The sequence below is a fragment of the Rattus norvegicus genome, chromosome 18 (assembly GCF_021556685.1).
Source record: "Rattus norvegicus strain SHRSP/BbbUtx chromosome 18, alternate assembly SHRSP_T2T, whole genome shotgun sequence".
In the NCBI taxonomy this organism is placed as follows: Eukaryota; Metazoa; Chordata; class Mammalia; order Rodentia; family Muridae; genus Rattus; species Rattus norvegicus.
In genome coordinates, this window is record NC_141551.1 from 30,365,883 (window position 1) to 30,393,647 (window position 27,765).

The 27,765-nt window shown below is 43.5% G+C and overlaps 1 protein-coding gene, 2 long non-coding RNA genes and 1 pseudogene across 5 annotated transcripts in view; 1 reads left to right on the forward strand and 3 right to left on the reverse strand.

Annotated features, from left to right (window-relative positions):
* Positions 1–365: 365 nt before the first annotated feature.
* Positions 366–9,331, reverse strand: LOC120098124 (uncharacterized). Its single transcript, XR_015642903.1, has 2 exons — positions 9,232–9,331; positions 366–1,631 (listed from the first exon to the last, which is right to left on the reverse strand). It is a non-coding gene; the product is annotated as an uncharacterized LOC120098124 (long non-coding RNA).
* A 1,628-nt stretch (positions 9,332–10,959) lies between these two features.
* LOC147999741 (large ribosomal subunit protein eL31 pseudogene) lies at positions 10,960–11,332 on the reverse strand (annotated as a pseudogene).
* Positions 11,333–17,116: 5,784 nt separating this feature from the next.
* Ndfip1 (Nedd4 family interacting protein 1) overlaps positions 17,117–27,765 on the forward strand; it is a 50,045-nt gene continuing 39,396 nt past the window's right edge. For 2 of the 3 annotated variants that reach the window (XR_015642200.1, XM_087592435.1), the window contains exon 1: positions 17,117–17,325. Coding sequence is in view for 2 of the 3 variants with exons in the window: in XM_087592435.1 (XP_087448561.1) it covers positions 17,263–17,325 (63 nt within the window). In the remaining variant the exon portion in view is untranslated. 3 annotated transcript variants of the gene reach the window in all.
* On the reverse strand, positions 18,823–27,476 carry LOC147999742 (uncharacterized). Its single transcript, XR_015642904.1, has 2 exons — positions 26,562–27,476; positions 18,823–20,064 (listed from the first exon to the last, which is right to left on the reverse strand). It is a non-coding gene; the product is annotated as an uncharacterized LOC147999742 (long non-coding RNA).

The window sequence follows — 27,765 nt, forward strand, 5'->3', positions numbered from 1 at the left end:
AACCAATAATACAGCGTCAAGTCAGCCTCAGCATGTGTCGATCATATAGAGATGAACTTGGAGGATTTATGACTTGTTCCAGTATAATCAACTCTAGAAATGCCTCACTTCCGGGAGGCCATGCCACACTCTGTGCTGTCTCTAGTGTTAGTTGGCTTTCTCTACTGTAACAGATACCTGAGACAATTAACTTAGGATAAGAAAATGTTGATTTTGGCTTTGACAGTGGTGGTTACAGGTGATATTCCTCATCTCACAGCTGGGACAGAGAAGAGAAAGAGGATGAAGTAAATATTCCATGAGTCCCTTTGAGGACACATCCCAGTGACCTAATAACTTCCGTTAGACCCCACTTCTTATAAATGTGTTTTGTTTTGTTGTTTTAAGATAGACTCTCACTATGTTGCCTGTGCTGGCCTTGAACTTAAACAATCTTCCTGATAGGCCCTTGGTGTCTGGCTTCTTTAAAATTTAATTGATTATTTTTTTCTCTGCCTTGAAAGTTTCCACGACTTTGTAATACATTCAAAGACAAGCCTTTACTGCATGGGTGTCTGGAGGCCGTTTAAGGTCCAAAGAATAGCACAGCCCTGCCTATTATTCACTGGTAACTCCAAAGGAGAAATAGAAGGAACCTATTTTTTGTCCCTGTTCCTGGGCTTTGGCTATTGAAGATGTTCCTTTCTCAGGATAATGTTAAAGAGTTATTTGGCTAGAACTTCAACCCTATTTTAAAAGTCAAGGCGTCCTTTGTGGTCCTTGAGTCATCATAAGGAAGCTGGTAGCAACCAGCCTTGGAGGCTCCAGACTACAGACAGCCCAACTGCAACCAACATGAACTTCTCCAGTGGATGCCAGGAAGGTAGGTCCTCTTCTGTGTCATAAAGAGCACATACCACTTTTCCCCTGGCACGTCTCAGGGAACACAATAGCTCCTAGCTTTAGTAATTTCCCTAGGGTAATTGTGTTTCTTATGCTAACTCCCTAAACACAACAAGCAAACCACCACCCTGGGAAATGTGAGAAGCTATTGTTTCAGTTTCTCCCTCAGCCCTAGGGCTTGGAGGAGTCGAGCTTCTTCCCTGCTCTTCTTTCTTTTTCAAGGTACTTGAAATTCAGCTGCTGGGAACATTGTTTCCAAAGACTGAGATTGGAGATCAGACTTGACTTTGTCCCGCCTGCACGGTTTGTTCTCCTCGACTCTTGGTCTGCCACAGCAACTTGTAGGGAATGGGAAACAATTTCACCAAAGGTCTTCTAAATTCATGGCTGAAATTCCTGTAACAAAAGGCACAATAAAGGTGACTAACAGGCACATGTCATGTGTACATGGGAGATTCCCCCAGGGATTGGCCTGGAGTTCAATTTGCTATAACAGTCTGGGCTAAATCAGAGTTTAAAAAAGATTAGGGAGGGGTGGTTGTCTGGATGAGAATGTCCCCCTTAGGCTCATGTGTTTGAATGTTTGGTTCCCAGTTAGTAGAACTGTTTGGGAAGGTTTGGGAGGCGTGTCATTGGAGGTGGGCTTTGGGGTTTCAAAAGCCCATGCCAGGCCTGCAACTTATGGATCAGGACATAGAGCTCTCAAATATTTCTCCAGCATCTTGTCTGCCTACATGCTGCTATGCTCCCTGAAATGAGAGTATATATATCAAACGTCTGAAACGGTAAGCAAGCCCTCAAGTAAATGCTTTCTTTTAAAAGTTGCTTTGGTCATGGTGTCTCCAAATAGCAACAAAACAGAACCTAAAACATTAGGTAAATTAGGAAGAAAATCAGGAAAACAAACACGGGATTATTACAGATATAATTGGGACCTTCATTGATAAAGATTCTCTTGAGATTTAGAACTCCTTTTGCTGGCAAGGGGATGGAGACATGTGTACAAATAGAGATTTTTTTTTTTTGGCTCAAAGAAGCTGTGTCAATTATATAGAGTACATGATTGTGTCTTTCCACAGTGTCAGGATTTATTAAAAACGATATATGCACAAGATATGCCAATTCCATCATCTTTAAGTTGTTATTTTTAATCTCACCTGACACTTGTGACCATGGATTCTCCTATTCTATTCCAATCTTGATTATTAGCTCTCAGTTCCCAGGTACACGGGTTTATAGGTCACATCCTGATATATAGATTACTTCTTGGTTGAGATGGCTTTAAAGTGGCTACAGAGTCCAAAGAACCATCACTGAAGGTAGCAGAGAGCTGATACATATAAAAGGAGAGTTACTGCAGGGGGTTAGCCAGCAACATAATGAATCTAGTCACATACTCCTCAGGGGAAGAACTGTCAAAGCATAGTGGTTCTGCACAAATGACAGTTTGTGGGTCATGATAGGCTCAGCTGAAGGCCCAGAGACTAAGTTGGGTGTTTGTAATCTGTGACTCCTGTGGCTTGTGCTCCAGAAGGCACACCTGTTGTTCGTGGAGGGAATGTACCCCACGGCATTGGGCACTTTTCCTTTTATACAACCCATATAGGGCATTACACTATTTGTTAGTCTAGTGATGAGCTCACAGGTCCAGTGCTTCATGATGAAAGATCCCTCGCAGAGAGACCCTTACTCAAGTCTTGGGAAATCGCGGACCCCAGACACAGAGAGACCATTTTGGATGTAATAAGCAAAGGCGAGGTTTATTACGGAGACCTATTACAGAGATCTTCGGGCCGACACATATCCCATGCAGGAGACAGAGGTGTCGACCCCGAGAGGCTGGGAAAAAGAGTATTTAAAGGCAGAGGCTGTGAGCACCAGGGGATGGGGGATGTCAAAGGGGAATGCACCACAAGTTACAAGATTGTTTTATGGCTCCAGGAGATAAGGGGATGCCAGAAGGTTTTATGGCCCCCTGGTTCCTGGAACAGAGCTACTAAATCAGGAGAAGGGTAGGGTCTTCAGGTCCTCATTATTTTTAAAAGTTTGTCAAAATTGATGGAGCATTTGTATTTGAAACACCTCTGGTTAGGCTTGGGCTGCCCGGTTTCCTGGAATGCTCTCTGCAGGACACAATGGCTGAAAAGCACAAGTAGGGGCTTATCAGGGTCTGGAGGACATCTGGTTAAAGTATGACTCTGAGTAAGCTGGGGGGACGTCTTTGGATGGTTTATGGGTCAGTCCTCGATAGCCTGAGCTGGTTTTTGCATTCCTTTTCTTTATCTTTATGGCCTGCTATTCCTGGCAGCAGAGCTTAGCCCTGAGTTTGTGGCTTTTGGGGCTAACTCTTTTAATTTTATATTTCTAAACCTAGAATTCGTATAATTTTCTTTTCATTCCCGTCTTCTCCTTCTAAATAATTCTAATCTTAGAATTTTGATATCAAGTCTTATTTGGTCTCACCAGTTGTCCTAAATGACTGGTACTGTTGTATCACAACCATCAACCGCACAGCACCCACTCGATTTTTAACAAAAGCAATTAACCTGTTTGTCACGCAGGAGCCAAAAACTAAAAACAAGAAAATTATTAATAATGGCCCAGCTGTAGCAGAGTGTAGGGTAGTCATCCAGGGAGATCTACTAAACTAGCTCTCGAACCATCTCTTATGTGTTTTTCTGTCTGTCTTTGTCTAACCTTTTTTTAAGTTTATTTATGGAGTCTTTAATTACTCCTGAATGGTCTGTATAGAAGCAACATTCTTTCAGTGTAGCACACAGGCTCCTTCTTTAAGGAATATCAGGTCTAATCTTTTTTTATTTTGAAGGACTACCTCTGAGAGGAAGGTTAGGTATTCTTGGAGGTCAGCTAAAAAGTCTTTCACTCTTTTTATATCTGAGTCAATGGCAGTTCTGAATTCTCTATAAGCCTTGTATTGTAGGGCAACAGCAGATGTCCTTGTGCTGCCCTTGCAGCACCTAGATAGCCCTAGCTCTAAGTAATTCTCAACTCCTTTTTTTGTCTCTTACTAAGTCTTTAGCATCAGGATTCCAATCTGGACACTATCTGAACCTATACACCAAGGTCATGACTGTCTTTCAGAACTTCTAAACTTATACAGGTTGTGATCCCTGAGGCACAGTCCCAAGAAGTGTTAGGAGTACTAACATATGTAATGTTACATCATTTGTAATAGAAATTAAGCCTATCCCCACACCTATCTCGATGGAACCCAGGACAAATATGACTGAATTTTCCTCTAGGTCCCAGCTCTCAGCCCTAACAGCTAGTACATGGCTGGTGAGGGCTGAGAATTGAAGGCTGTCAGGGTGGTCAGCAGCACCAGGTATGGTCCTTTCCAGCGAGGCTCGAGTGTCTGGGCTCAGTGTAGCTGCAGTCTCCGACTGATGGGATGTCTCAGGGGTCTCCGGGGCATAGGCTGCTGTCAGCTGTGAGCAGATTTTTTTCTGTATCACCTGTAGGTCTTTTAGCCTGGCACACAAATCATTATTACTATGGCACTATGACATGTTGGTTCAGTAACATCATCTAATACAGTCAGGGGAGCTGAGGCCCCATATATGAGATCTCAAAGGGGTAGGTTCGATCCCCAGCTCCGAAAAAAAAAAAAAAAAAAAAAAAAAAAGATCTCAAAGGGGGTAAGGCTGAATTTGGAAGGGGTATTTCTTGCTCTGAAGAGAGCAAGAGGGAAGGAGTGTCACCCAGTCTGTGCCAGTCTCCATGGTCAATTTGTTCAGGGTCTCTTTTAGAGTTCTATTTATTTACTCTACCTGTCCTGAACTTTGAGGTCTGTAAATATAATGTAATTTCCAATCGACCTCTAAATATTTGGCCACACCCTGGCTTACCTTGGCAACGAAAGTAGGGCTGTTGTCTGACCAGATTACCTTGGGCATTCCAGACCTGGGGAAGATTTCTTTCAGTATCTTCTTGATGATTGTAGAGGCCGTCTCTCGTTTGGTGAGGAAAGCTTCTATCTATTTCTGAAAAAGTATCTACAAGCACTAGGAGATACTTGTGATTATATTTTTCTGGTTTTATCTCAGTGAAGTTCACTTCGACTTTTCGTTAAACTCTCTAGGTCTCTTTGTCCTGTTTGTTTGTTAAGCATTTATTTATTGACGTATTTTATACTTTTTTATTGTCTCTCTTGGCTAAAATCTTAAAGTCTATTATATATATTTTAACTATTTGGACAAACTTCTTATCTCTTAAATGAGTCTATTTTTTTATTTGGCAAAGTGAGTCTTTTGTTTGTTCTCTGGGGGGGGTACAGCTTTCTCCCCAAGTATGTCATTGTCCTTTTATCTTTTAAACAACTTGGGCCTTTTCTTCTGTTGTACATTCTAAGTGAGGCCATCCCTTAGTCCGATCCTAGTTCTCAGTGGCTGTTTCTTGTAGGCCTGTAACCAGGATAGGCTCCTGCATAGCCATTTCCCGAGCCACTTTATCTGTTTTGTTATTGCCCCATGTCACTGAATCACTTCCCTCCTGATATCCTGAGCAATGAATAGTACTCACAGTTGTTGGCTTCATCAGGGCATCTAAGAGATGGCAAAGACATCTGTGGCGCTGATGTGCTGGGGGGGTAGAGGTTCAGCCATCCCAGATGACATTGTGTTGTCCTCCATGGCAGCACCCACTTGTCTCTGACCTTCATTCATGAAGAGAACTGTTCCCGTCTGTGGACAAGCTCCTCGGCTTTCAGCAGGGGTCAATCAGCCAGTCGCAGAGGTCTTTCCTCCACCCATGGGCTTCTGTCAGTGTTTGACACTCGTGCTGTGGTGGCTCCAGGTCCGGATTGGGCAGCAAGGTGACCAGATTGTCCCCAACCAGTGGAGAATCTAGTCCATGGCAGCTGACCAGTGGTCCCATCTTTTGGGACACTCTATCAGCCACTCTATCACAGTTTAAGTCCTGGATTGGGTGATAATTGTTAGTGCCCAGCTGGCAGGAGTGATGTGTTCCAGGCCGAAAAGCACTAAGCCACACATCTCCCAGCATCAGGTACTGGTGCACTGAGACAGGTCTTAAGCTCCACATACACAGTCTATAGATATGTATACACATGGCCTCATCCAGCCATTTCAGCCCACGCAAGCCAATTTGGAGAGCAATTTTCTCATGAGCAAGGGATGGGGGCAGTCAGGGATGACTATGAACTAGTGGGTTACCCGGCCCACGCCAAGGTCCACTGTTCTTCGGGCAGTCCATAAGTATTGTTTGTTGCCAGTAGCCCCTTGCACTCAAGGTCTTTGGATATTGGCCCACTGGGGGGCATAGGAGCACAGAGCATTGGGTCCCTGTCCAGCACTCTAGGACCAAGAAGCTCTCCAGTGGCCCCTCTTGTTCTTTCTTGGGCAGTCCCTGACCCAGTGTCCTTTTTCTTTGTATTAGGCACACTGATCTTTAGCCAGGAATTCTCTTCTGTTGCCAGGTACTATCTTCCTAGGTTCCCTAACTACTGTGGCCAGTATATGTTCCTCTCTCGTCTTTTATCTCTCTTTAGCTTTCTAACTTCCTCTTCTTTTTGTCTCTTTTCTTCTCTAGCTTTCTGTTCTTTTTACCTCTTTCTTTTTTAACCTTATTTTCTCTGTAACTTATACTAACTCTCAGCAACTTAACCCTTCAAATTTTTGTAACTTTTTCTTCATATCCTTTCTTTATCTTAGCCAGATTGGTGGGGCATTTTCTAGCCCCTCAGAGACCCACCCTTGGAGCCTGGCGGCAGACCTGGAGCACTCCCTACCTTCAGGCGTCTGAAGAGAGCAGGCAGAAGTGAGGGCCTTCCATCCATCTCTGGAACACTTTTTCTGGCCTCTAGTAGGATTCTGTCTTTCCTCGGTGGTAAAGGAGACCTGTAACAGTTACTAACAAGCATCTTAAATGGGATGGTGAGAAAACAAGGGAATCTTGAGAATAGAGGTCCAATGAAGAGGGCAAATAGCATTTAGTCACACAGCTAAGCCAGGAGGCTTTCTTGGGACAAAAAGGCCTTGTGTCTGTGAAACAGAAAAGTGAGCAGAGGGGCAGCCTATCTGCTGTCGGCTGTCTCTCTGGACTTAGATTTTCCCTTAAGGAGTACCTTCCTTTAGTGTCAGCTCAGTGGCTCTGTCTCTCAATAAACCCAGCCTCTGAAGGACACTAGGCTTCTAGTAAGAACTAATAACAAAAGGATGGAGAGAAGTAGAACCTGGGTGTTAGATACTAAGCAGCTGACAAAAGAATTGTAACCAGTTTACCTGGGGCTTTCAGGACCTCAGTAGCAGCCCTTTACCAAACTTTCTCAGTGGGCTAAAGGCCCATGGAAAAGAAAACATTAATCCTGACCTTGGCCACAGCCAAAGCCTGAATTTTAAATTTTGACTGGCAAAACAAAACAACGTTCTTTACAGTTTGTTGTAGATTTTTTGAAACTATTTTAGGGGCTTCTCTGTCCCCCAACCTGGGACATTTTGACCACAGGGGCAGGAACTGGCTGCTGTGGGGATAGGATCAAAGGCATTCTCCATGCTAATGATGACCAGTGAGAAAAGTAATTTAATGCTGGAGACTGACTCCTCTCTTGGAATAGGGCCAGCAGATAAGGCAGGCTCCCTAAAGAACTTTTCTTAATGAGCACTCTCTTTCTGTGAGCAAGAGTTGAAGGTCTGGCCACTAAAAGCAGAAATTTTTTTCTTGTTCTTGTTTTCCTTAGAGTCCTCCCCCACCTCACTTTCAGCCTTTTTAGATCATTCTTCCTGTAGCGTTTGTAACACAGCCTGTCCCTTTTTTATAGCCTGTTGACAGCATTTCTGATCTTTTAGGCAGCTACGCACTAAGTGCCATACCGGCTGAAACTCCGCCTTTAAGATTTCTTGCTCTCAAGCAAAATTTAAATCCTTTTCCAGCTTATCTCAGCTGTCCACCATGAGATTCCCAGAGATCGCGAACCAAGGTGTAGTAATTCACTAAGAAATCTCTCTATAGTGTTTCTTTTTACCTTAAGCCTTTTCCTTTTAAACAGCTCCCGAAGAGCCAGAAAAATTGGGTGAGACTTGAGAAGTCCCCATGCTCGCTGCAGCAGCTCCACAGATAATTTCGCTCCCCCCTACTGTGTGTTGGGAGCACAAGCACAGATAAAACACTATGTTTTAAAAAATTAACGTTGGCTATCAACCAACACACCGACACTAGAGCGGGGTCCATAAAATTAAGTTTCTTACTCACTATACTTGTTTCGTACCGGAGGCCTAATCTGGGGAACTTTTTTATTTACGAGCAGTTTTGTCCTCAAGGGTTTTGTTAATGTCTGTTTACACAACTGTTAACAGCAGCTAGGCTGATCAAGGGGAGTAAAGGGAGGGGCCGCTCTCCTTGGGCAGGAGGCTTAAGAGAGAAAGACAAAACTCCCTGGCATAAAACAATTTCTCTCAAGCAAATTATTTTTAACTCTTAACTTAAGCACCAAGAGGACCAAGTAAAACTCTATGACGAACAAAGCAAACAGTTTCATGATTTCAAACACAGTCGTCAGTCCAAGATTTTAAACACAGTCGTCAGTCCAAGATTTCAAACACAGTCGTCAGTCTAAATTTAAAAACGAAACAAAAGCCAAAAAGACACTCGACAATACCACAGAAAACAAGCCAGACAAACGAGACCAAGACAAAGCATCCTATAACCAATTTTCACAGATGCCTGGTACCTTCAGTACCTGGCCCAAACTGCAGCTTAACCTTAGCTGCTTTTGGGATGAGATGGACCATCTGATTCCACCTCCCAACAGGATTTTAGAGTGTCCTCTTGTCTTAACATCCGTACAATGGTCCACCATCAAAGACAAAGGGGTTATCACAGTCTGCCCCATGGCAAAGAAAAAGAACACCAAACACAGAAACAGAACACAGACAGCAGACACTAAAGAGCACTCTGTCTCCTTTGTTCCAGAAAACCACAGTCAGGTCCTCCTGACTGCCCACAGCCGGGCTTTCCGACTGTTCTCCGCCCATGGAACGTCTTCCAGGGGCTGCAGCCTGCGGGCCCGGGGCGTCCCCCGCTTCCGCAGCCAGAGGGTCCTCACGAACCACAAAGGCAGCTGCACTGAGTGGGGATACACATCCACTCTCCTAGCACAGGGCAGGAATACACATCCACCCTCTTAGCACAAGGCAGGAATACACATCCACCCTCTTAGCACAAGGCAGGAATACCCATCTGCCCTCTTAACATTGACCAGTACTAAGACACACATATATACACACACGGCGGAACCAAAACAGAGACAGACACAGACTGACAATTGCGGCGCCGCTCACACAGAAACACTCAGACAAACATCCAACTCACCTCCAAGGGGTCTTCGGAGTCTGGGGTGGTCTCTAAGATCCCGGACGAGCCCCCATTAATGACATGGTTTTTGTTGTGTCCACGTGCGTCTGATGTAAATGGAGGAGTTCACAGGCGGTGATGTTTTATTGCCACCAATAAATCGTCAGTCTGTGTCTCATGGTCTATTTGAGCAGATGGTGATGGTTCACATACAAAACTAGATGCAGAGTCTTTCTGCCTTCCTATCTGCACAGCTTTTAAAAATGGAGTCACTTAGGATGATCCCTAGCCTGGGAGCTTCTGACTTCTACAATGAGGAGTAACTTAGAGCAAAACACAGCCAGATCTCCACACCTCTGGATGTGATTTCCCCTCACAAAAGAGTCACTTCTGGGGTTGGGGATTTAGCTCAGTGGTAGAGCGCAAGGCCCTGGGTTCGGTCCCCAGCTCCGAAAAAAAAAAAAAAAACAGTCACTTCTACTATTTTTTTTTTTTTTGGTTCTTCTTTTTGGAGCTGGGGACCGAACCCAGGGCCTTGCGCTTCCTAGGTAAGCACTCTACCACTGAGCTAAATCCCCAACCCCTCACTTCTACTATTTTTGCAGTAGCTCCTGTCTGCTATTTCATGAAACAATCAGTTTGAACTAACTGTGAGCGCTGTATGCTAGAAGCACAGAACATACACAACATTGGAATTTATTGATTAACAATAAAATTAAGAAGGTATGATGGTTAAGAAATACTCAAGTTAATAAAAAAATATTTAAAAAAAAAGAAGGTATGATGGTTTCAATGGCGGTACTCTGCCAGAGAGTCTTGCTTTCAATAGCCCTGAATACATGATCGCAGATTCTTTTATTGCAATATTTAAAAATATTTCATCACATCTTTATTTAATGTGATGTGATGTGGCGCGCGCGCGCGCGTGTGTGTGTGTGTGTGTGTGTGTGTGTGTGTGTGTGTGTGTATACTTGTCCATATACACATGCGGGTCAGCAGGAAATTTGCAGGAGTTGGTTCTTTCCATCCACCATGTGGGTCCCAGGGATTGAACTCAGGTCATCAGGCTTGGCAGCAAGTGCCTTTATCTGCTGAGCCCTGTCGATGACCCCTTTTACTTTAACCTTAATTATTAATAGTAACGCTTAGATGGTAAATTATATCACAGTAAATATCTCTCTATCTCTCTATCTATCTATCTACTTACCTACCTACCTATCAGTTATAGAAAGGTCACAAAGAGTTATGGAGGCAAAGAGTTTCAAAAGGCATAAGAGACAAAGTTTGGAAACTGACAGGGATGCCTGCATCTTGATAAGACAGTGAGCCCAGCTGGGTAGCAGAAGGAGCTGGAGAAGCTGCTAGCTGCTGGCCATAAGGTTAGGCATTTGGGGAAGAGTTGAGCTGCAGGAGCAAAGTGAAGAAAGAGCAGGAGCAGGTTTGGATGAGCATCTCCGGAGAGAGACGGATGGTCAAGATGGGCGGGCAGTGATTTGAGTAAGGCACATCCAAGTGGGACCAAGTCAAGCTGAAGCTCTTGAGGTAGCAGAGGTCTCTGCTGGTCTGTCCCTTGCTGCACACAAGGTGGTCAGATGACAGGTGTGTGGGTGCCATGGCCACCACAGTGCTCTCAGTTCCCTCCTTTATTGGGTCCAGACGAGCGAGTCGCACACTTCCCTTGATCTGGTGTGTCCAGTGAGTTCTTGGGGTTTGTTTGTTTGTTTTTTGACATTCAGCAGGTTATTATCATCCACATAGGCAATATCTGTAGATTTTTTTAAGTGTAGTAACAGGCACGTAAGTTACCAATGTGTAGAGCTTGTTTGGTGACTCCTCATCCTCGTTACGTTTTCTGGACAAATATACTCAGATGCGATTTGGAACATTCCTTATTCCCTTGGCCCAGATGGCTTTATTGAGCCTGGTGTCAATGCACACATCTGGAGTCCCCATCTCCTTCAGCGCAAATTTCCGGATTTCTTTGAGTGCCCAAGAGCCACGCTTCTTGAAGCCCACTTACTCCATGGGTGCGCTTATGACTGTTAATGGTGTCTTCTCCAGTCACCACGTCGTTGATGGCAGAACAGCCCTTCTTCTCGACACCCTTTGCAGGAGCCATTCTGCTGGGGCCATGTTGGAAAGGACAGGTGCTGGGAATTGTGGGAAGGAAAGTTGAATTGAGTTCTTGGGCTCTTAATACATCATACATTTCTCCCTAAAGTCTCATCTCACACAGATAAGTTTATGGGGAACATTCTACTCCCAGGAATAAGTCATATATCAGTCTTGCCATGTGGGTGGAGCCAGACAGATGGCACTGTTCTCATGTCCACTCAGGTGCGGTCGCCCCACATCTTCAAAATAGCATCAACTGCGGCTTGTAAGATGGAGTCGCTCAGGGCAAGGCACAGTCTAGTGGGTATCACTGTTTTATACAACATAGATTATTTTTGGGCACGTCGTGGCCCCATCCCCCATAATCCTCATTTAAAGACTTATATTGGGGTTGGGGATTTGGCTCAGTGGTAGAGCGCTCGCCTAGGAAGCGCAAGGCCCTGGGTTCGGTCCCCAGCTCCGAAAAAAAGAAATTAAAAAAAAAAAAAAAGACTTATATTTTGGGTTAGGGACATGGTTCGGTCGGTAAGATACTTGCAGAGCAAGCCTGAGGACCGGAATTCAGATCCCCAGCACCTAGGTAGAAGCTGGGAGTGGGGGTGTGCCTCTCTGACTCTAGGTGGGTAGATGGCAACAGGTGGATCCTGTGACTTGCTGGTCAGTCAATTTAGCCCAAATAGCAAGCTTTAGGTGAGAGTCTGTCTTAAAAAACATGGTGAAGGGAGTTAGAAGGCAAACTCTGGTCCTTGGCACATGTGGTCCTTGGCAAGTTCAAGTCTGTGTGTGTAACTGTGAGGGATCACTCAGAGCCAGGTGTGCTGGTGCACATCTGTAATCTTAGCACCCAGGGGTGGAGGCAGGAGGATTTATTTGAATTCAAAACCAGCCTGGGCTACGCAGTGAGTTTCGGGTCAGCCAATCGACACTGGAGCTAGACAGTGCACATTTGCACTATCAAGTGTGGCAACCCAGATGGTCCAATTATAGCATTATCGCATTATTCCTGGGCTGCAGGACCACTCGAGCTTAAAGTATCTACTTGGTGGGATGGACAGATGGTTCAGTGGCTAAGAGCACTGGTTCTTGCAAAGGACCTGAGTTTGATTTCTAGAACCCACATGCTGGGTCACAGTCATCACCTCCGTGGACACTAGGAGGCACACACGTAGTGCACAGACACACATGTGAACAAAACACTCACAAACATGAAATCGATGAATATCAAGCATATCCTTTCTTTAAGATAAAGGCATTTGCTTAGCATATTTGGAATGTTTCTTCTTCTATATTTGTAATCGAATACTAGCGATCATCTGTGGAAGAAACTCTTCCCTTGGTCTTGGTGTTATCTCTTGTTTCGTTCATCTCCGGGTCACTATCAATAATGTAATCAACTAGGCCTCTAATTAGATTCCAAATCTATCATGGATTTGTAACATTTATAACCTTTGGTTTGGTTTTTTTTTTTTTTTTTTTTTTTTTTGGTTCTTTTTTTTCGGAGCTGGGGACCGAACCCAGGGCCTTGCGCTTCCTAGGTAAGCGCTCTACCACTGAGCTAAATCCCCAGCCCCAGGTTTGGTTTTTGAGACAGCCTCTGGTTGTTAGTTTGCACTGGCTTTGGAGCGGTGACCCTTGGCCTGAGCCCTTCTTCAGGTTCTGGTTGCAGGCATGTGCCACCATGCCTGACTCAATACAGCCACATTGGGAATGGTGTTCGGGCAATATTAAACCTTAGCGACAGCTATGCCAGTTTGTTTGCTACTATCCACGGCTGCATTTGTGATCCAGTGATTACAGAGTGTGCATTGAGTATCTGTGACAGCCAGCTTATGGTCCCCAGGGCCTGAGACAGTTATTATCTGTCCCTTTACATAAAGGGTCGGTAGCTGAGCTCTGTGCTGAGCTAAGCTTTAGTGCGGGTATGCTCATGACTTGGTGAGCTCTCCCCCTCTCCTCCTTCCCATTGCAGAGAAGCCTGCTCCTCATTTAAAATGCTTCCTTTCCAGTCCTTACCTAATTATCCCTCCTGGTCACATAACTCTCTTCACTATTCCTCAGATCAACAGGGCTGCAATTAAGTAGTACTCTGTGTGCGTGTGTGTGTGTGTGTGTGTGTGTGTCTGTCTGTCTGTCTGTCTGTCTGTCTGTCTGTCTGGGGATTAAACCCTTGCTCATGCTACAAAGGTACTCCATCACTGAGTTGAAGCCATAGCTCCAACTTGGGATTTTTACATTAAACATCATCTTCAATGCGTGCTTATTATCTACTCTGTTTCACCGCGAGGACCCAAAGGTCAGTCCTTCAGTGCCCTGTGTTTCTTTGCGTGCACTGAGCAGCACTCACGTGTTTAAGTCAGGCAGACCTGAATCTTCACTTTGACCCTATCCCTCCCTAGCTGAACGAGTGCTCTGAATTTCTTTCTTTCTTTTTTTTTTCCCCCCTCTGGAGCTGGGGACCGAACCCAGGGCCTTGAGTGCTCTACCACTGAGCTAAATCCCCAACCCCTCTGAATTTCTTGAGTCTGGTTATCTGCTGAGCCCATTTGTTGTGAGGATTAAAGACATGGTGTATGATAGTGTCCAAGACCCAGGGAATGCTTTACAACAGCAGTGGTCACCAGTGGCCAACTTCTTGACTTGGAATATGAAGACATTACCTTTGCCCTTAAGAAAACTCATGGCGAGGCAGTGTGACTAAAAGAAAGCACTCAGCCGGGAGAAGTGAAACAGCCTGGTTCAGCTGCAGTGCTGCAAGAGTAGTCGCGGCAGCTTAAATGAGACACTAGACTACTGAGGCTTTGAACAAATTGAACAGACACTTGACTACTTAGGGAGCTGAGCACTGCCTAGGTCAAGCCTCCTGTGCATATGGAGGGCCAGATCTATTTCAGAGACTTTATCTAAGTTAGAGAAGGAAAGCGGTGCAGACATGAGCTATGCTCCCACTTCTCCATAATGTTTCCTTTTTCTCCTAGGACAGATGATTCTGCACTAGCAAGTCACATAAAGAGTGTTGTGCATGGAAAATATTACTGTGGCTCTCTGGGGAAATAAGTTTCTAAGTGCGGCAATCTGAAATTAATAACTTTCCTAGTGGAAGTTCTTTTGACAACATCTGGAGATGATGCTGGGTACAGTTTTCTCAGCCTTAGATTACCCTCCCTGTCTGCTTGGTGTGCACCAGGGTGGGTCCACAGGACAAGCAATGCAGCCTCCTGCCCACTGACTGGAGGCCTCGGCAGCTGCGGCTTCCAGTGCTGTGGGGGTTCAAACCTGGAGGCGCCCATTCTTTTTATCTGTGTTGATTTGATGTCATTGGAAAGTCAGGGGAAGAGAAAAAGTTTTCCAATTTACAGTTTAGACACTCCTTGAATCAAGACAAATAATCTTGATTTGGGTGTTAAAAGCTTAGGGAACTCGGAGGGGGGTGGGGTGGGAAATAGAGACCAAAATATTGTTACTCAAAAAACTATGGTTGAGGGTATCAAAAAAAGTTCAGAAGGAAGGAGGATTAGAAGTGAAGGATTTTCTTTGGCTTTTGAGAGCCAGTCCTGTGAGGAAGGCTATTGTTTATAGCATTTTTATATATTGGGTTCATATGCAAGTAGCATATAGATATTAAGGGAAAAATAAGAGATGGAAGACAGCAACTCTTCCTTCAGAACCAGCTGGCAAGATGGTGGCAGATGTTGCAACAGTCATGTGTGACAGGACAGACAGAAGCTTTTTTATTTTTTCTTACTTATAAATTTAGACAGAGTAGCCTGATTTCTATTTTCCACTGACGGTATATGCTTTTAAATTTCAAAGCAGACTCCCCCTGCTTCCTTATGTAAGACCACATGGAATGATGTTATGTTTGTCTGGTTCGCTGTAGCAAACAACATTTAAAGTTTGTCTTTCTGGGTTTTACATGTTGCTCTGAGTCGGATTGTGCACCTTGCATGCACAAGGCGCTGGCTTTGGTTCCCAGCACTGAAGAGGAAAAGGAAGGAATGGAAGAAAAGGAGTGAGAAGCTTAGCAGACATCCTGGCTTAGCATACTGCTAAGTTTATCTCCTCTCTCACATATCTCTAATTTTGTCTCCTTTGTCTGTTCGTAAATAAATAGTGCTAATACTTAGAAACAGGGACTTGGATACAGAAACACGACTGAAAAAATGTATACATCTAGATGTTATTCAAATGTAATTAAAATACATATTTTGTGTGTATGGGTGTTTCTCTGCATGAATGTTCGTGCACCATGTGCCTGCAGTGCTCTGAGAGGCTAAAAGAGGACTCAGATCTCTTCAGACTAGAGTTACCAAACAGATGGTTGTGAGCCACCATGCAGGTGCTAGGGATTGAACCCGGGTCCTCTAGATATGCGGCTTGTGCTCTTAATGGCTGAGCCATCTCTCCAGCTGTACAGATTTTTTCCCCTCTGAGTCAGGGTTTCTCTGTGTATCTCTGGCTGCCCTTGAACTCAAAGATCTGCAACTTGAACTCTCGAGGGCTGCAAGTGCCACTGCTGCCTGGTATTTTTTTTAATTGATTATAATGTGTTCCTATATATGAAAATCTTAGGGTAGTTCAGAGCAGCTATGTTTTAAAAACATAACTAATACATAAAGATATATCTAAAGTTAAAAAATTAGAGGCTAAGATATCCCTACTGTTGTAATCAAGTGCAGAATACTAACTTGGAAAAAATGATGAAAAAGAAACAAAGTATAACATGCTTTAAAGAGTGAAGGATTCTTCCCAGTCCCCCATCCCTGCTGGATGTGTGATTAGTGGCGATTCTAGACGGCTGGATGTGATAAAAAGAAACAGCCTCTGCCTGCTATATAGACATGCTATTAGTATGCTGTAGAAAATGGAAGACAAACACTCTTGCCTCAACAAAGTTTATAATTTAAACTGTGTGATAATGGTTCAGAAAGCTGGGTTTTTTTTTTTTTTTTTTTTTTGGTTCTTTTTTTTCGGAGCTGGGGACCGAACCCAGGGCCTTGTGCTTCCTAGGTAAGCGCTCTACCACTGAGCTAAATCCCCAGCCCCTGAAAGCTGGGTTTAATAGGCTTGCATTCCAACTTTTCCCTTCATGGGCTGAGGGTCAGTGAGTAAAATAGTGAATTCTCATGCAGTTTCCTCTTCTGTGAACCGCCGCTCATAGGAAGTCCTACACCCAAGTGAGGAGAACTCTTGAGTTTGGCAAGGCTAACTCTTTCTTGCCATGGACTCAGCACTTGTTCTTCCTATCTAGAGAAATCCTTCAAGTTTTGAATTTCATATCACTTCCTGGGAGAGTTTTGTTTCAGGTAATATGGTTTCTGTATAAACAGAAGAACTATTAATCGGCTACGTACATTAAGGTCTATTGAAAATAACTGAGTCTAAGATTTAGGGTCAGCAATTATTTTCTGTAAAGGGTAAGGCACATTCTTTAAAGTTTGCAGGCCACACTAGAAAGAAGAGGCTGTGTTACAATAAAACTTTATTTGGGGATATTTGAATGTGAAGGTACATACATCCTCAGGGTCTTGACTGGCGGGATGAGGCCCTTGCCTTGTGGCCGACTGACCCTTCACGTCTGAGGATGGCAGTTGGAAAGGGAACGGAAAGGAACCTCAACCCCGCAGGGAGACGACTTCAGTGACTCCGGGGAAGCTGCGGCGGGGGCGAGGGGCGCGGCCGGGCCCGGCGGGGCGGGGCAGAGAGCGAAGGGGGCGGGGCAGCGCAGCGTCGTCGTCGTCGTCCCCGCCTCCTACCCAGGGGCCGCGGCGGAGCCTTGGCGGCGGCGCTCAGTGCCTGCGGAGAGCGTCCCTGCGTCGGCAGCGGCCATTCACACGCCGCGGCGCGTACCTCTCGGCCTCCCGGCGACCCCCAGCCGCGGCACCCGCGCTCGTTCAGCTCTCTCGCTCGCCCTCCTTCCCTGAGGCCTGCTGCGCCATGGCTTTGGCGTTGGCGGCGCTGGCGGCGGTGGAGCCGGCCTGCGGCACTGGGTACCAGCAGGTGAGCGGCCCCGAGCCCGCCCCGCCCTCCGCCGGCCACTCGACGCCGGGGCTTTGCAGGCCGCACCGGGCCTGGGCCGGACCCCGGGGCCTGGGCCGGACTCCGGGGCCTGGGCCTGTCGCGGCTCGGGCCAGCCGGGCGGAACCTCGTTAACCCGGGTTCCCAGGTCGGGCGGGGCCCGGAGGCTGAACTCGTGGCGCTCTGTGGGCTCCGACCAAGAGGCATCAGTTTTTCCTTTTCTCGGCTTTGGTTTGGTGTCATTGGAAAGTCAGGGGGCGAGAAAAAAAATTTTTTTAAGCCAAAAAGGTAAAGGAAATGGGTTCAGAAGAAAAGATCCTAATCACTGGTACCTCTGCAGGCGGCTGTCCGCAGCGAGGTGCGATTACTCAGGGTTTCGGAGCCTCGTTTCTGTCCAATCCCATCCCCCTCGCTCCCTTTAAAGATTTGAGTCAAAAATTGAAGCAAGAGAGGAGCCCGCAGCTTTCAATCGATTTGGAAGAGATGTTTGGCTGGAGAGGCCCCAAAACGTAGGGCTACAGTGAAGATGCAGGGCGTGTGCCCGGGTCTATTTTGCACGCTTAGAAATGACGTTTAAGAGATTTAATAGCATATCTAGGGAGGAAATATATCCAGATGATTGGGTTATTATCTGCTGTGTGATTCTGTAAATTGAGGCCCTGGGGAAAAGAGATTATTTCCCCTCCCGGTGTGTGACTGGGTTTCCTCGGGAATTTAGTGACTTTTGGGGGTGGGGCGTTAGGTATTAATCTAAAATATAACGTAATTGTGGGAGTTAGGCCAGAGAGTTGTTGATTGAACCGCGGGCAACTGTTTCTGTTTTGTCAATTTCAAATGTTTTCAGTATTACATGCATACAAAAATCTCAGTCCTGCCTTTACGACATAAAATGGCGTGAATTAAGTGATCTATGTTTACTACGTTGTAGAAATAAAACCAGGACGGTTAAAGCGTGTTGCAGATTAACCCTGTCGCGGTCAGTTGCTGGTTTGTTTTGCTGTCTTCAGCGTTGTGTTGTAATCCGCCCTTCTCTCCCCCCCCTCTCTTCTGCTCCGACTCCTGAAAATGACTAGTTAAGAATTTTAGCCTCTGCTTCTGCTCCGACTCCTGAAAATGACTAGTTAAGAATTTTAGCCTCTTGGTTTCATAAACGCCCCAAATTGTGGCCGTGCAGACTGATCTTTACGTCTTCACAGCCTTTATTCTATGACCTTGGATGAGACTCCGGGTGCTTCTGTGCTTTAATAAATTCGAGTCACACACATCACTAGACTTTCATCGACGTGTTTACAAATCCCTTGAACCTTACAGTGTCGAATCTTCGTTCCTGATTTGGATGGGCAGAAGAGCTTTGGATTTCCTTTGTACTGCCATCTTGCTGAGCCATGGGGTAATGCTGGTTGACTGCTATAATACAGAAAATTTGTTCAAATTATGCTTATGTTGACTTAGTGTTTAGTAGCTTTTTCATTCTGCAGAATTTAGGTTATGTTAGAGATGGGTGATTTTAAAGTATTAAGTTAGCCGAGCTTGGTGGCTCATTTCTATAATCCTAGCAGTTGGGAGGCTGAAGCAGGAAAATTGAAAGTTTTAGACTAGCCTGGATTGCCAAATTAGGTGCAATCCAGCCTGAGATACAGAAAGACCCTGCCTCGACAACAACAAAATAAGTTTGAGAAAATAATCCAGTAAAACATGGAAAAAATGTTAGACGAAATCATGAAACATCAAAGCCGGAAAAGTCTTGCCAAACACAAATCCATTCCCAAAAGTTAATACGTGGGCACATGTTCTTGTAGGTTAGAGCCATGTAAGTATACAAAAGTGTGATCGGTGTTCATGTGCACAGAGGAGGAGTGCTGGTATTGACTTACTGTGTACCAGTCACAGCAGACGTGGTTTACGTCTGTCTTCATTGAACCCTTACAACACCTTTATGAGTCAGGGTTTGTTCTTGATTTATAGATGGCAAAGTCAAGTCTCCGAGGGTCTCAGTGACTTGCCCAAGTTCACAAACTGCTAAATTGTGATATTAAGAGAGTTCACTTACTCACCTATATAAGAGGCTCATGGCCCAAAGGCAGGCTGTATCCATTATCAGATACGTATGTATACATGTATATTATGCACTCATGACTGTAGGCAGGCACGTCTTTATACATTCATGCTATTCCAAGAGCTCCTAACCAAACTTGGATGTGTCCATAGTCTCAGGCATGTACATTCACTATCATGTGTGTGTGGTTTTGCACATAGGCATGTACAAAGGCACATACAAACATTAGTAAAATTGGATTTTCAAATCTCCTGGTTTTCTTTTTTTGTTTAGTGTTGAAGGTAGGGCCTATAACCAAGGACCATTCACTTTCATCTCTAGCCCCTCTATCAGCTATTTATAATGCCCGGGTGGCACGTAATTGTATGGCTGAGCTGTGACTTAGTTACCTATGGGTAGTTCCTAAGAATATAATTTTTAACACTTGTTGAAGTTTGTTATATATACACCTATAACTGCTCTTTTGTAGTGTGTAATCAGAGACTATACATATTTAAAAGGCTTTTGAATTATAGAATGCTGGTGAATTGTCCAGGCCACTTGATAGGAACATGCTAGTCTTTGGGTTGCCACACAAGGCCTGACACCACCACCCCCCCACCCCCCACCCCCCAGGTGAGGACCGAACACAGGGCCTTGGTGCTTGCTAGGCAAGCACTCTACCACTGAGCTAAATCCCCAACCCCATTTTGTGACTTCTTTTGATCTGTTAATCTGAGGTGGTCCTCCAGCCAAGCGACTCTAATGGAAAGCCTTATGATTCATTCAAAATTGCTAACACTGCTGTCTCCTTTGCTTTTATGGGTTATTTTAAATTGATGTATGCTCAACTAGAGTTTAGTATACTGACAGTATATTGAAAGGCTGGGCTTCCCTGTAGCATGGTTTTCCCTTTTTGCAATTTTAAAACTGAGACTATATTCAATATATATTGAACAGTGTTTCAGAAAGGTTTAGGAAGCTCATGCCCGGCTGTGGCTAGCTCAAGGAACATACCAATTGTTAGTCATCCATTTTCCTACTGCAGTTGTGATAGATCTTTGCCTCTATATCATGAATTTTGCTACCTTGTGTCAGATGTTTTGAGATATCTGAGTTCTATGTTAATGGACAGTGCTTCAATATACATTAAAAAACAAACCACAGAATGTGCTGTTTTAGACATAGCTCATAGCCGGCAGAGGAAGTTGCTTATTTGCTGTCCTTACTACTAAGTTTGTATAGCATTCCAGGTGACATCATAAACCAGGCATGGGGATGACAGCTTTGTGGGTTAAGTTCTCTGAGTATTCTGCAAGGGCATCTTGGTAGATTAGGGAAATAATGTCATCTCTTTAACAGGTGAAACTGTATATTTGGTGAAGTCTTGATCTTAGAAGGGCTAGGTGGTACCCATGTGTATGTTATAAAGTTTCAGAAGTTATAGTTGTATCACAGGTTATCTCTTTTGTGTCTTGTCACAAAAAGATTGTCTTTTCTTAAAGATTATTTGCTGTATTTGTGGCCAAATGGTTAGCCATCAAAGAAAATGTATAAAAGATCTTGAAGCAGGACACAGTGGTTAGTTTACGCATATGATTTAGTGCTCTGGAGACTAAGGCAGTAGGATGGTGGCCTCCAGGCCTTTCTGGATTACACAGTGAAAGCCATGGTACATTGTTTATGAAAATAGATAAATTGTATCTTTGAAAAATTGTTTAGAATTGTATAAAACAAACATAAAATATACCATATTAACTTTTTATTGCCTTGCCTCTTTTGGTGCTGGGGATTGAATTTCGAGTAACTGTGTGCTCCACCACTGAGCACCGCCCATCCCAAGCATTTTTTAAGTACAAAGTCAGCCAGCATTAAGTGCATTCACATATGAAACCAACCCTGTGTCTGGTATCCATTAAACAATACTCCTCCTTGCTTGTTCCAGCCTGTCAATTAGATACCAGTGTAAGTACAGTTATTTCTCCTTTTGTAGCTTTCTTTTTTCATGTGGCCTATCAGGACTCATCCAAATAGTGTCAGAATTTTTTTCTTAAGGTTGAACAATATTTTTTTGTATATTTGTTTTGAGATGGAATCTTTTGTACCATGCCCTGACCTCATTTTACACACACACACACACACACACACACATACATTGAGGCTGACCTTGAACTCCTTATCCTCCTGCCTCTACTTCTCAAGTTCTGGGGTTACAGGATGATGCTACCAGACCTGCCTATGCTACATTTAAAAAATAAATTCATTTGCTGATGGATATTTAGTCTTTTTGTATAATACACTGAGAACATGGGTGTACAAATCTCTCTCAGTCCTTGATTTCGAGTTGTATAAGAATATACCCAGAAGTGTAATTCCTGGAGAGTTTGGTAATCCTGTTTTTAAATTTTCTTAGAACTATTATTCTGTAATCCATAGCAGCCACACCATCTTGCATTGTTGCAACACTGTATAAAGATTCCAGTTTCTTCATACTCTCACCAACAGTTTGATGATTTTTATTTTTTTATTTTATTTTTTTGCAGTGCAGGGATGGAAGCCAGGCCTTGTTCATGGCTGGCTCTAACCAGCCCTCTTCTGGTTTCTTGGTACTAGCTATCTGTTGGTTGGTTGTGAAGCCATCTATCTCCTTTGCAGTATTGATTTCTGTTTCCTAAATGATTAGTTATGTACAGTCTATTGGCTGTTTGTATATTGCCTTTGGAGAAATTGCTGTAATTGTTTTATCAGATAGGCGGGCTGGAACTCTCTATATAGATCAGGTTAACTTACAGAGCTCTGACTCTCTGTCACCCACAAATTGGTACTAAAGGTGTGTACCACCACATCTGACCTGAAATTATTTCTTATATTTTTAACTTGGAGGAGGTGGCAAAGGTCTAACTATGTAGTCCTAGCTGTTCTGGAAACTTGCTGTGTAGATCAGGTTGGCCTTGGACTCAACAGAAACAGACCTGCCTCTAAGTTCTGGGATTATATTAGTATTTCAAATACATATTAAATAGGGTATATTAAATAAACCTTATGGAAACTATCACCTGCATTCCATAAATACCAATAAATAACCATTGTTATTTCATGTTATTTCATTTATATTCATATTATATTTTGGATCAACTATATAATTTTTTGGTTATTATTTTTATTTTATATATTTGGAGACAATAGGATTTTACACTTCGTGGAACTTTGTGTAGCTCAGGCTAGCCTTGAACTTGGAACAGTCCTCCTGCCTCAGTCTTCCAAGTGCTGTGGTTATAGGCATACACGGCTATGCTGTTTCTCATATACAAACATTTTTTATGTGAAATACAGAAAGGAATATTTCAAATGAATATGTCACATGGGGTTACTTTCACAAGAACTTTAACAAAGTCCTTTATTACGTTATTTTTTTGTGGAGTAGGTGGAGGTCAGAGGACAACCTTCAGGATCTGGTTTTCTCCTATGGGTGGGCCCCAGAGATAGGATTTAGGCTATTGGTCTTGGTGGCTAGTGCCATCTTGCCAGTCTTGAGAGCTCTTTTTATCCTGCTAGAATATGGAAATAGTATTTGTAAATATCAGGAACAACAGAACTGTGATTGTCCCGTGTGTTTCAATTGGCAAGCCTTGTTCTCTGTGTCATTTTTTTGTGGCACATTCTTGCCTTCTGGCTGGGTCCCCTGGCCATCATTCATTAAGGGAGAGTTAGTGGCTTCATCACTGTGCTCTGTAAACAGAACAGAACTTCCTGGTTTGGACAGAAGCCAAGACTCAGTTGAGTTGCCCTAGGGAATTCTGTTCTAAGGACTTTTCACTGCTGGTCCTGGACATAAATGTTTATTTCAAACATCAGTTGAGATACACTATACTATATTAAGTTATAAAAATAAATCTCACCATGAGAGTGACTTTGATGTTGTGCAGTAGACCCGGTTTCACTGTAGCACAGACAGGCCTTGAACTTTGGACCCTTGTACTTTGGCTTTCACAGTGGTGGGATTACACGGGCTTTAAAATGAATCCTTAGATTTCTTTATTTTGATGTTATTTTTAGATACATACAACTGCTTTGTGAGAACCATATTCTTATAAAGGACTATACTTATTTAGATTTAAAAAAAGTACTTTAGTTGTAGATTGGTGCTGAAAATAAAATTGAAGATAGTCTTCTCCCCTCTCAAGTCCTTGTTGCCAATAAACTTGGCAACTGGTAAACATGTATCAGATCTATTGGGCTTTGCAAATAGTTGCTGGAGGTAGAAAAACAGTTTGTATTAATTCAAGTGTAGTGTTAGAACAAGTGTGATAGATATCACGTAGTACACCCTGCCTGTAAATTAGGTTCTCACCCAGTTTTCTGAACACATAATTCCTTTTTGGTTTGGTTTTTGGTTTTGGTTTTTGAGACAGGGTCCTGGCTGCCCTGAAACGTAGTGTGTAGACCAGGCTGGCTTCTAACTCAGAGATCCACCTGCCCCTGAAGTGCTGGGATTAAAGGTGTGCACCACCACACCAGGCTATGTATTTCTTACTTTGTCAACAATTTGGAGCAGTGGCTCAGTTAAAGTCCCTGTAGTCATGAGAACCTGAGTTCTGAATGCCAGCACAAATGTAAAGTGTAGGCTGCTCTTAACTTACCTCCAGAGTGGAGCATGGAGACAGGAGGATTCTTACTGGCCGGAAACCATGCTGATTTCATGAGCTCCAGGTTCAGTGAGAGATACTGCTTCAGAAGTAAAATGACAAGTGGAAAATGATTGAGGAAGACACCTTCTATCCACTTTTGGCCTCCAGATATGGCTAAGTACACATTCTCAAAGACATGACACAGCAAGACTTACGTGTTTGTCAGCTTCTCTTCTGTAAAGGTCCTCTGCCCCTCTTCCATGCTGTGTGGAGAACTCGCTGTGTGAAAGGTTGACACAGCTCATATGGAAGGGGTGGGGCTAACACTGCAAACATAGTATTGACACACATTATTTGCTACTTTTATAGGTGAGATATTTATTTCTTCTCCATTAACTTCATTATATCTCTAAGGACTCCTAGAGCGACTCACGTTACCTAAGAAACCCTGCTCTCTTTGTAGACAGTGATACCAGAGCCAGACCTGCCCTGGATAGTGTTAGTTCTAGGTCTTCCAAGATAGCAAAGCCAGAAAATGCTTGTGCACTTGCTCTTCTAAGTGCTGGGTGTTCAGTGCTTGGTCTTCTATGTATTGCATGTGTGCTTTATCCCTCAGTTATACCGTCAGCCCTATAAACAATATTTGCATGCATAAGTTATCCAAAGCCAAGCTGACACTAAATCCCCACCTCTCTCTGTAGTGGTACCCGAGTTAATTAACTCATGTGCATGGAAACTCTTATTCTCCAGAAGACAGGGCACACACATAGTTGTCAACTGCTATGTTCTAGAGTTACCTTCCCTCACAGTCTTGAGAGGGAGGGTTTCCTGCATATATAAGACATAGTTTTGTCATGGTCCGCCCATCATCCTGCCAGTGAAATTGATTTTTTTCATTTGGTTTTGGTTTTGTTTTTTTCTTGAGACAGAGTCTCATGTGGCCCTGGCTGTCCTGGAACTCTCTATGTAGACCAGGCTGTCCTTGAACTCAAGAGATCTGCCTTCTACCTGGGATTAAAGGCATGCACACTATGCTTGGCTTCATCTAAATGGATTTTTAATATTCATATATATTAAGATTCACTCAGTGTTGTAAAAGGTCTATAGGTTTTTATACACCTCAGTGTCTCTTTAAATATATATATCTTATAATATATTCAAAGAAAAATAGTTTTCTTTTTTAAAAAATGTTTTTTTCTTTAAAAAAAAACTTATTTATTATATAAGTACACTGTAGCTGTCTTCAGTCACACCAGAAGAGGGCATCAGATCCCATTATAGATGGTTGTGAGCCACCATGTGGTTGCTGGGATTTGAACTCAGGACCTCTGGAAGAGCAGTCAGTGCTCTTGACTGCTGAGCCATCTCTCCAGCCTGAAAAATAGTTTTCTCATGTTCTTATTAATGGTCATATTTACCTTTTCTATCTTTAAAAGGTACATACTTTTAGAGAATTTACCTATGTGCCTTTGTAAATTTCTTGGGAAATTTTGTAGACTAGGGCATCAACAGTAGTTCTCTTAGAGTTTTGAAGTTGCCTTTGTGAGAGCTTTGTGTTGATGGGATTCAAGCGTCTTAATTTCTCCTAAAGAAGTAATTCCCCTACCTTTCTCTACTGTCCCATTGAGGATCTCAGCCAGCCCTGCTCATGGTGTGTGTGTGTGTGTGTGTGTGTGTGTGTGTGTGTGTGTGTGTGTGTGTGTAGAAAGTAGAGGTTGGTAGCTTTGATCACAGAGATAGTGTTGGATTGCTTTGGTAGATTTTGTTATATACACACACCTGCAGGAGATCAAACCCAGGATCTTGTTGCCTGCAAAGCAAATGCTCCACCCCTGAGTAAGTTTGTGGTGAAACATTACAAATTGGTGCACAGTTTTAGACAATTCTTTTTAAACAACTGCCCTTAAAATGTATACTTTCCCTTAGTTGTCTAGTCTGTTGGTTTATGAATTAAGAATAATTATGTGGGGGTTGGGGATTTAGCTCAGTGGTAGAGCGCTTGCCTAGAAGCGCAAGGCCCTGGGTTCGGTCCCCAGCTCTGAAAAAAAAGAACCAAAAAAAAAAAAAAAAAGAATAATTATGTATGTATGTGTGCTATCTGTGTGTGGATGCCCACTGAGAACAGGATTATGTGTGTGTGTGTGTTATCCGTGTGTGGATGCCCACTGAGAACAGGATTATGTGTATGTGTGCTATCCGTGTGTGGATGCCCACTGAGACCAGGACTATGTGTGTATGTGCTGTCCGTGTGTGGATGCCACTAAGAACAGGATTGTGTGTGTGTGTGTGTGTGTGTGTGTGTGTGTGTGTGTGTGTGTGTTGCCCACTGAGAACAGATTTTGGATTCCCTGGAGCTGGAGCTACAGGCAGTTGTGAGCCACCAGATATAGGTGCTGGGAACTGAACAGGAAATGCGCTTAACCACAGAACCATCTCTCCAGCTCCCTAAAAGCATCTTCTTGTTCTTGTTTCTTTTTTTTTTTTTTTTGGTTCTTTTTTTCGGAGCTGGGGACCGAACCCAGGGCCTTGCGCTTCCTAGGCAAGCGCTCTACCACTGAGCTAAATCCCCAACCCCCTTGTTGTTGTTTCTTAATCAGTTATTGGTGTGTGTGTTTGGAAGGAAGAGGAGAGGGGATTCTCACATATGCCAAGATCCATGTGTGGAAACTAGAGGACAACTTTTTTTTTTTTTTTTTAAGGATTTATGAGTACACTGTCTCTGTCTTCAGACACACCAGAAAAGGGCATCAGGTCCCATTACAGATGGTTGTGAACCACCATGTGTTTGCTGGGAATTGAACTCGGAACCTCTGGAAGAGCAGCCGGTGCTCCTAACCTCTGAGCCATCTCTCCAGTCCTAGAGGACAGCTTTATGGAGTTGATTCTCTTCTTTCACCTTTCTTGTGGCCCAGTTTGGTTTTGTACTTATAGCTTTCAAATAGATTTAATCCAAATGATTTTAGATGTAAGACTTTACATTTTAGTAAAAATACTGAGATGAGACTCTTTAATCTCAGTAGGTAGGCATTTCTTCACTGATTTTTTTTTTTTTTTTAAGTGAGCTGGCAAATTGTTGTTATCTAGCTATCCCCAATTAAGGCTGTTGGGGTTGGTCTTGTTCTCTGTGTATTCAGATGCTGAGTTCTGTGCTGGTATAATTGTTGTGTCTAGCTATCCCTAATTAAGGCTATCTTTTAGAGTTTAAGATAATCAATTTCTGGGGTTGGGGATTTAGCTCAGTGGTAGAGCGCTTGCCTAGGAAGCGCAAGGCCCTGGGTTCAGTCCCCAGCTCCGAAAAAAAGAACAAAAAAAAAAAAAAAGATAATCAATTTCTGAGAAATAAATATTTTAAATTTCAGACACTACAGTGACATCATAAAACTGTATTTAGTGAGGGGGTTGGGGATTTGGCTCAGAGGTAGAGTGCTTGCCTAGCAACCGCAAGGCCCTGGGTTCGGTCCCCAGCTCCGAAAAACAAAAAACAAAAAACAAAAAAAAACAACTGTATTTAGTGATAAAGAAAAATACCCTGCACACTAAGTGGGGAATGTCATAGCTTGCACACCTCCAAAAGATTCAAAGAATTCTGGGAATTTTTATTTCCTATGTGATTTTCTTTATTAGACAAAATTTCTTCTCTGCATATCATAATGTAGGAAAAGTATTTCTAAAAATCTTCCATTACTGGTTTTATAAAAGCTTTATTCTTGTCTTAGGATATGTGAAGTATGACTTTTTTCTTTTGAGATGAGAGTTTCA